The 10,000-nt window shown below is 42.8% G+C and overlaps 1 protein-coding gene across 1 annotated transcript in view; it reads left to right on the forward strand.

The window, feature by feature from the left end:
* LOC125290974 (peroxisomal sarcosine oxidase-like) overlaps positions 1-10,000 on the forward strand; it is a 22,639-nt gene that overhangs the window by 1,016 nt on the left and 11,623 nt on the right. The window contains exon 2 of the mRNA XM_048237460.1: positions 585-733. Coding sequence (XP_048093417.1) covers positions 585-733 — 149 coding nt within the window. The remainder of the gene's footprint in view (positions 1-584; positions 734-10,000) is intronic.

Below are 10,000 nucleotides of genomic sequence, written 5' to 3' on the forward strand. Positions count from 1 at the left end.
CTCGTAACTGGCTGGAGATGTCGGCTGAATTGATTTTACAGGGTTATTTAATGGTTTGTCAATAAAGGGTTATGAAACTCCTCATTTGTGGTTGTGTGTGGTGTTGTGCAGTTCCTGTTGCAGTAAAGAGTTATGAAACATTTGTGGTTGTGTGTGGTGCTCATTTGTGGTTGTGTGTGGTGTGTGTTGATGTTGTGTGTGGTGCTCATTTGTGGTTGGGTGTGGTGTGTGTTGTGGTTGTGTGTGGTGCTCATTTGTGGTTGTGTGTGGTGTGTGTTGTGGTTGTGTGGTGCTCATTTGTGGTTGTGTGTGGTGTGTGTTGTGGTTGTGTGTGGTGCTCATTTGTGGTTGTGTGTGGTGCTCATTTGTGGTGTGTGTTGTGGTGTGGTGCTCATTTGTGGTTGTGTGTGGTGTGTGTTGTGGTTGTGTGTGGTGCTCATTTGTGGTTGTGTGTGGTGCTCATTTGTGGTTGTGTGTGGTGTGTGTTGTGGTTGTGTGTGGTGCTCATTTGTGGTTGTGTGTGGTGCTCATTTGTAGTTGTGTGTGGTGCTCATTTGTGGTTGTGTGTGGTGTGTGTTGTGCAGTTCCTGTTGCCTCACTCTCGCGGCAGCTCCCATGGCCAGACACGGATCATCAGGAAGGCGTACGAGCAGGACTTCTACACCCACATGATGGAGGAGTGCTACCAGCTGTGGGCGCAGCTGGAGAGGGAAACCAACACCACGCTCTTCAGGTGGGGACACGCGCTGACATGTGGCCCTGATTTAGACCTTATTTGATCACACAACTCAACGGCACCTGAACTAGACCAGATCCAGGCCCAGGTGTGTGTGTGTGTATAGGTGTATGTGTGTGTGTACTGTAGGTGTGTGTGTGCGTAGGTGTGTGTGTGTGTGCTCATATGTGTGTGTGTGTGTGTGTGTGTGTGTGTGTGTGTTGTTTGAGTATGTGTTTGTGTGAATATGTTTGGTGTGAGTGAGTGTGTGGGTGTGTGTGTGTGTGTGCTCATATGTGTGTGTGTGTGTGTGTGTGTGTTTGAGTGAGCTCTTCACATCGAACACACAAGCCTGTCCATATGTCTACTCAGTTGACTCTACACTGACCCTGGTCCGGTGCTGGTCTGGTATAGGGTCAGGCCCTATGACCTTGTTTAAATTTGTTTTTTCAAATTTGTCTGACTATCCGATCAGAAGTGGTCAGCTCTAAATACAAGTGTAGACAATCTCTGAGATGCATTGTGATCTGATCATTCAAATCACTTGGCAATGTGGTCAGGGACGCATGTGACCACAACCTTTGTAGCGTTCTGATGCATCTCGGACAATAAGAGTTCTAAGAAATGTGACATTGGCAGTAATGGAATCTAGACACAAGTGGTCAGCAACGTCTCTGGCTGTACACCTTGGATGCATGTTTGACCCGATCTGGCAAAATGAGTCTGAAGTCGCACATTCTAATTTTGAGATACAGGTCAAATACTTTGAATACAGGCCGAATACTACTCCGAATACGTAATGATATGTAAATGACAATGTGTCTCGGCTGACCCCTTGTGATTGGATCACCCTGGACACATTGTAAAAACAAATGTAAACAGGACCTATGTAGGCGTCGTCTGGTCTGGGGTGATGTGGAAAATCTCGAACTTATTCAGATTCAGATTTGATACTGATCTGTTATAGCTCAATAAATCACACCTGTGCAATCTGATGGTCTCATTCCACGGAGAACAGTTTGTGTGTGTGTGTCTGTCTGTGTGTGTGTGCGTATGTGCATGTGTGTGTGTGTGTGTGGGACCTAAGGAGACTGATGACTAAGGAGACTGAACAGGAATAAGCTAGATTGTGTTTATGTATATGGCTGTGTGTGTGTGTGTGTGTGAAATGTTTGGTATGAGTGAGTGAGTGAGTGAGTGTGTGTGTGTGAGTGTGTGTGTGTGTGTGTATGAGTGAGCTCTTCACATCGGACACACAAGCCTGTCCATATGTCTACTCAGCTGACTCTACACTGACCCTGGTCCGGTGCTGGTCTGGTATAGGGTCGGGCCCTATGACCTCGTTTAAATTTGTTTTTTAAAATTTGTCTTCGTTGATCCAATCAGAAGTGGTCAGCTATAAATACAAGTGTAGACAATCTCCGAGATGCATTGTGATCTGATCATTCAAATCACTTGGCCTGTGTAATCTGATGTTCTCATGCCATGGAGTACAGTTTGTGTGTGTGTGTGTGTTTGTGTGTGTGTGTGTGTGTGTTTGTGTGTGTGTGTGTGCGTATGTGCATGTGTGTGTGTGTGTATGTATGTGTGTATGTATGTGTATGTGGGACGTGTCAGGCACTGTTTGCTGTGTGTGTGTGTGTGTGTGTGTGTGTGGAGGGGAGGGGGGCGCCAGACACTGTTTGCTGTAATTGTGTGTGTGTGTGTGTGTGTGTGTGTGTGTGTGTGTGACTAAGGAGATTGAACAGATATAAGCTGGATTGTGTGTACTGTATGTGTATAGCTGTGTGTATGCGCGCTGTGTGTTGGAGGAGAGGAGACAGTTGGTGTAGTGATAAAAACAGGTTACGTTTTTGGGTTTCCTGTGTTTTCTCAGTCCATTAAACTTTCCCCATCTTTGTTCACTTCCTTGAGTATAGCTGGTGCTGTAGTCTGACGCATGTGTTTAAATGAAGATAAAGTTAGTTAAGTCTTTCCAATTGATGAGTGGATTTATTAACAAAATTAAACAAACATAATACTGCAAAATAAACTTAAGGAGAATCCTTTGTAAATTGTAGTTCCTTGTATAGTTCTTTGTTTCAAGTCATGGCAAGACGTGCCCCATTGACACGCTGACCCAGTGACACGGTCAATGACTGTTTCCGCATACACCCGCTACACCGTCTGGCCTGCGTCACTGCACCACCTTAAATAGGTAATACTCCCGCATCCTATGGAGGGACACCCATGCCGTGGTGAATGCACACTAACACAATACAAATTCAGGATACTTAATTTAAATAACTATATAATTTCAACTTAAATTAATAACAATATATTTAGAACTCTTATAATAAACCAAACTAAATGAATGGCTCCTACACACCGGCCCCTAATTGTGTGTCTAAGCATCAATTATCAACAGAAATACTGCACAAGGAGCCGTTAATGTACTCTAAACAGTTTATCATTTTGTATAATAAGCAAATAATAAAAGGTGAGTATACAGAATGTACACTTATCTTTATATCTAATCATGCCATCCAGTCTTCATTCACTGAACTCTGAAGCTTCTAGAAGCAGGCAAAGTTTTGACACTGGTCTTATCAAAACTCCAGACTTGGTCTTGAGAGTAACAGTTCTTGTTAGACCTTGTGAACCAGGATGGACTTCGAGTACTCTTCCTAGAGGCCAGGATCCTCGCGGAGCTGTGCTGTCGACCACCATTATGACATCCCCTTTCTGGAATCCTCTCTTCACAGTGAGCCATTTCTGTCTCTCTTGCAATAATGGTAAGTACTCACGGGTCCATCTTTTCCAAAACAAGTCAGCCAAGTACTGAACTTGTTTCCAACGTCTTCTAATGTACAAGTCAGACTTCTGAAACAATCCAGTTGGGAAAGCAGGATGAGTTTTTAAAAGGAGAATATGGTTCGGAGTCAGTGCTTCAAAGTCTTGCTTATCCTCTGTCACAGTGGTTATGGGGCGGCTATTTAAGATGGCTTCTACAGTACCTCACACAATAGTGTTTCGAGACTTTCATCATCAAGCTCTTGTTCTTTCAGGATGGAATAAAGAACTTGTCTCACCATGCGGATAAGTCTCTCCCAAACTCCACCGTGATGGGAAGCTGCTGGAGGATTGAAACTCCACTGAACTCCTTTCTGCAAGATTTCTTTCTGGATCATGTTGTGATTCCATTCAGAGATGGCCTTTGGCAGCTCATTCCTTGCTCCAACCAGGTTAGTCTCGTTGTCTGACCTAATGTGAGTCACTTGACCTCTTCTACTCACGAATCTTCTCAGGGCATTGAGACAAGAGTCAGTGTCCATGGAGTGAGCCATTTCCAGATGTATGGCTCTGCTTGACATGCACGTGAAGAAAATGCCATACCTTTTCACAAGGCTTCTTCCTCTTTTTACCTCAAAAGGCCCAAAGTAGTCTACTCCAACATTACTGAATGGTGGAAGATCTGCTCGTAGTCTCTCCTTGGGGAGATCCGCCATCTTCTGCTCCCCCATCTTGCCTCTTGTGCGTCTACAAATAACACATCTTGTTAGGACCTTACGGGTTTCAGGGTTGGCATTAACAATCAAATACTTTTGTCGAAGTGTTGAGAGGATGTGATTTCTGCCGGCATGCCCAAGATTTTCATGTATGTGACAAAGCAGTAGAGTGCAGATGTGATGATCTTTTGGCAGAATCATTGGTCGCTTGGCCTCATCAGACATTGCTGACTTACTCAATCTTCCCCCTACTCGCAGGACTCCTTCATCAAGCACTGGATCAAGCTTGTGGATGTTGCTCTTTCTGTTTAAAGCTTTTCCAATTGAAGATGCTTTCTGTAGTTGTGTCACCTCATCTGAATATCTCAGTCATTGGCCAAACACAATGATGGCCTTTTCTGCCTTTGACAGATCTTTCAAACTTTCTTAAGGAGTTTTCTTAAAAGCTTGCATTTGATCACATAGCAGCTTGCTCTGGATTCTTGTTTGAGATTTTGCTTCCAGACTGGCGATAATGTCTTTTCTTTTTGTTCTGAGTGACTGAAGAATGTCTTTAATTTTCAAATACCATGCTACTGCTCTCTGTAACTTTTGCCAACTAGAGAAGTGTTCCAGCAGCTGGTTTGTCGGATTTTCTCTTTCTTTTTCTTTTGTGACAACACTGAACACGGCTGTGCTCCTTTTCCCCTCTGGATCATCTTGAGGGAGTGAGAGGGAGTCCATGGAGCTTTGAGGCCATTCCTCTTCTGTCCTCCACAGAAACTCCAGAAAATGGTCCCTGGATCCATTCTTTGCACTTCACCAGTGTGTTTGCACTCATGCCTCTTGACGCCATGTCGGCTGGATTTAGTTTGGTTCCTATATATCTCCACTGGTATACGTCTGTGTTGTCTCTTATGATAGAAATCCTGTTCGCCACAAAAGTGTGAAATCTTGTTTACTCATTTGCTATGTATTTTAAAACAGACTGACTATCAGTCCAAAAGGTTGACTGACAGAGTTTGAAGTCTACCTCCTTTCTCAGCATCTTGTCCACTTTAACTGCCAGCACTGCAGCTGCCAGTTCCATCTGTTTCAAAGGAGCCACTCTTGCTTTACCAAGCATGAAAGAAACATGTATGACATGATTGTCTGCAGTCATTCTGAGGTAACTCACTGTGCCATATCCATGATCACTGGCATCGGAAAAGTGATGTAACTCGGCCTGTTTGACTGGTCCAAATCCAGAGGGTTTCACACACCGAGGCACCTCAAAGTTTTCCAGCACACTTAGATCATCAATCCATCTTCTCCATTTGTCAGATGCAGCTTGAGGATATCCTGCTGTCCCAGTCATGCTTGCTCCTGCAGAGCTCCTGTAACAGCAGCTTTGCAGATAACGTGAGGGGGCATAAGAATCCTAGTGGATCATAGATCGAGCTCACAATGGATGACATGTTTCTTCGTGTGTGAGGCTTCTCTTTCACAATGATGTTAAACTTGAACAGGTCATCCTCAACACTCCATTGCAAACCAAGTGCTCTTTCTACTGGCAATTTGTCTCTGTCTAGGTCCAGTTCCCTGACCTCACAGGCTCTGTCCTCCTTTGGAATATGCATAAGGACAATTCGGCTGTTGCTCATCCATTTGGTCAAACAAAATCCTCCTTTTCGACAGAGAGATGTAAGTTCCTTGACCAGTTGCACTGCTTCTTGTTCTGATGAGAGGGACTTCAGACAGTCATCAACATAGAAGTTATTCTCAACTGTGCTTATTATGCTTGGATGGAACATGTTCTTGTTGTCTTTAGCTGTTTGTCTCAGAGCGAAGTTTGCACAACTTGGAGACGAAACTGCTCCAAAGAGGTGCACCAACATGCGATGCTCAACTGGAGGCCTATTAATGTCGCCATTAGGCCACCAAAGAAATCTCAAGTAGTCAACGTCATTCCTTGACACTTTGACCTGATGGAACATTGTCTGAATATCAGTCATCACTGCAACAGGCTCCTGACGGAATCGGGTAAGAACACCAAAGAGAGAGCTTGTTAAGTCTGGACCTTGCAGAAGTTCAGAATTTAAAGATGTGCCTCGGTATGTTGCACCACAGTCAAAGACCACCCTTATGGTACCTTTCTTGGGGTGGTATACACCGTGATGTGGAATGTACCAGACTTTACCATCACACCTTTTCCAATTCATCCTGTGGTACCACTTCTGCATGCCCTTTATTGATGACATCTGTGAGGAATTCTGTATATTCAGCTTTAAATTGTTCGTTCTTTTGGAATTTCTTCTTATGACTAGACAACCGCTGCTCTGCCACCTGGTGGTTATTTGGCATAATAACCTCTTTTCACCTGAACGGTAAGTCCAAAGTGTAATGGCCATTTAGCAGACTGACTGACTATTCTGCTATTGTCATGAATTTCTTGCCTTTCTGAGACATTTCAACTTTGTCTTGGCTTTCATTGAAGTCATGAATGTATTGCTGCAGCAACAGCTCTTGTAAGTTTTCAATGGATGTTCTATTTACAGTCACGTCAGTATACCTGGTCTTGCCATTCATAGGGCCATTGACAGTCCATCCTAAAATGGTCTTTACTGCATATGGTCCATTTCCTTTGCTGTTGACCACTTCCCATGGTTCTAAAGCCTTTGGAACATTGCTGCCAATCAACAATTCTACGTCAGCTTTAATTTTGGGAATGTTCACCTCTCTAAGGTAAGTAAATCTAGATAGGTCTTCATTAGTTGGAATGCTACTTGTGTCTACTGGCATGCTTCTTTGAGTGTAAACTTCAGGCAATGCAATAAAGGTGTTTTGATTTATAGCAGAGACCTCCAAGCCTGTGATTATATCTGAGCTCACTGACTTTTCCTGGGACATGGTTCGGAGCAAGATGTTGGTTTTTCTCCCTGTTATGTTCAGCCTGTCTATGAGGTTCTTTGTGCAGAAGGTTGCAAAACTCCCAGAATCAAGAAAAGCGTATGTGTGTATCACCTTGCTTCCTTTGGAGTGTTTCACCTTCACTGGCACAATGGAAAGCATGCACTCACTGCTGTTGTGTTTGTCACCGGCCACAGAATGCTGACCACCCCTGAGTGACACCTGCCCACTACTAATAGGGGCTTTTACTGACGACTGCTCTGCCTTAATATGTAGTACACTCGGGTGACTTCTCTTGCATATTGAGCAACTTAGACGCCCTTTGCAATCTTTGCTCACATGCCCAGCTGTCACTAAACATCCGAAACAGATTCCATTCTGTTTTAGAAATGTGATTTTTTCCTTGTGGACCTTTGTCTCAAGTTCAGGGCATGATTTCAGTTCATGATCCTTTTTGCAGAATAGACATGAGCTATCTGGGTTTCTAGGTTCCTGGTGTGGTTTCACATTCAAATGTGTGGCAAAAGTTCCTTTTGGCTTGAGTTTTAACATTAACTTGGGCTTTACTCTAACAGAACTCAAGTCTTGTATGTTGCCATATATTGGGTCTGACATGACACTGGCTTGTCTCTCAATGAAAGAAACTAGACTGACCATTCTCACTCTACCAGTGCGTTGCAGCTCACAAGCCTTTGCACGCCACTTTTCTCTGAGCTTGTACGGGAGCTTTAGAACAATGTTCTTCATATTAGAAATGGTATCCAGTTCTTCCAGTTACTCCAATTCTTCCATGGCATTACAACAAGTTCTAAGAAACAATGCAAAGTCACGTAAAGCTTTTGAGTCTTTAGATTTTATAGATGGCCAGCCAAGAGCTTTCTCCATGTAGGCACAAGAAATTCTGTGAATAAAAGAAAAACTCCAAAGTGCTCAGGAATTGTAGAAAAAAGATCTTGAAGGTGCTCTTTGGTGTGGGGAAAAAACACAAAATGTCATCAAAAGAAAAGGAGTCAAGGCACTCTTCTTCAAAAAGTTATAAAAAGCCTTTATTTAAACATGGCTATTTTTTATGTTAAAAAACATGATCTGGGCAGACACCCAAAGAGGCTCTGTTCTGGCGTGGGTGTCTGGCATGTTTAAATAAAGGCATGTTTTATAACTTTTTGAAGAAGAGTGCCTTGGACTCCCTTTTCTTTTGATGACAAGAAATTCTGTATTCATTTCCAAAGTGTTCTCTTAATAATGATTTTGCTTTTGCTTTCTGTTTGGATTCATATGTTGACAGCTCCTCACTAGCTCCTGAGCTTGTCCTTTGGTATACTGAATGAGAAATTGTAAACGATCTTGATTGTCATCAGTTTTTCTCTCAATTGTGTGCTCAAAAGAATGAATGAAAGACTTGTACTGGAGAATGTCTCCATCAAAGGGTGAAAGAGTCCCTTGGGGTAAAGTAGAAAGAACCTACTGTTTGACAAGAATGTTAGTCAATTAATTCTGCCTCCTAAGAATGCGAGAAAGATTTGCAGACTCTTGCTGTAGGTTTGGTAATGGAGCAGACCTTGACCGTCTGTCTTGACCACTTGCTCATGGTTCGAATTACGGGGGGGATTGGGGGGTCCGACTCCCCTAGATGAGACTTGGACCCTCCCAAATGGGATGAAAATAATAGTTTGGGGGGTACTGAAAATAAGGAATACAATGTAATTTTATCCTATATTGCATGTAATTAAATGTATTACCATCATATACCAACAATTCAGGATATAATCTAATGCAACACGATTTTCAAACCTTGATCCCCATTGGGCTTTACCATTTCTCTGGAACATTCAGACTGTGTTCTTTGCTATGATATAATACTGACGAATTAAAACAAATGCACAGTGTAGGCTGCAAACGCCTGATATACAAGCGGTGGCCAACTGGCCATACATTTGTCTAATATTTCACTGCCTTTGTAACATATTGATAGCCAACCTTAGAAAAACATTTAGTCGCAAGATCGCTATGGTTTAACCGGAGGTCTCCCTTCCGCTCAGCGGCCACGACCATCGCTGCTGCTTAGCTTAAAAATCAGGCCTACAATCACACGCTATAGGAGGAGTTCCATAGATATACTGACACGGGGAGAGGTTTAATGAGTCGATTTATCATTTTGTGCAATTTCATTCTTAATGCCTTAACAAGAGGGAACTAATATTCAGGGAATTTCGCATGTACATGGTTCTCAACCTTTTTTAAGCAAATGCCCATACATCCATAATTGCAACTTTACCTACAGTTTGTTTGAAACGCTAGGTGAACATATAAGAATCAATTGGACCTGAAATGTCTTTCTTTGTTGCCATTATTAGAGATCAGCTTTCTTAAAAGCGTATTGCTGCACAAACGTTTTGTGATAGTACACCAGGCGCACAATCCACTAGGCTACATATGAAATGCCTAGGCTAAATAATGTGAAGATATTTGTTTTCCAACCGCGAACAAGTCATTTTTTTATTTGCTTGACGTTTGGTAGGCTTAGCTATCCAAGAAAAAATAATCAAATGAACCAAAGGCAGGCCTTGAATTAGGCTAGGTGAACTTGGCTATTAAACGGGAGACTTTCTGTGGCCCATCTGTAAATTCTGGGTCTTAAATTTAAGTAGTATGTTTGCCATTTCCGTGTTATTGGTCTATGCATGTCCATGTTTGCATTGCACTGCTAAACCAAAAAATATTTTTGGACTGTGGCGCGGAATTTTACGCACGGGGCGCACCTTGAAACAGTGCTTACCCAAATTCAACCCTTCCCATAGCGTGCAAGGTATATTGTGCTTGCGTATGATGCAGTAGTTTTTTAACTTGTCGACCAGCCAGCCACGGTCATATGACCTATATTTCGATAGGACTGTGATATTTCGATTTTGACTGTGAACCACAAGTTTGA

This window comes from Alosa alosa, chromosome 2 (genome assembly GCF_017589495.1).
Source record: "Alosa alosa isolate M-15738 ecotype Scorff River chromosome 2, AALO_Geno_1.1, whole genome shotgun sequence".
Classification (NCBI taxonomy): domain Eukaryota; kingdom Metazoa; phylum Chordata; class Actinopteri; order Clupeiformes; family Clupeidae; genus Alosa; species Alosa alosa.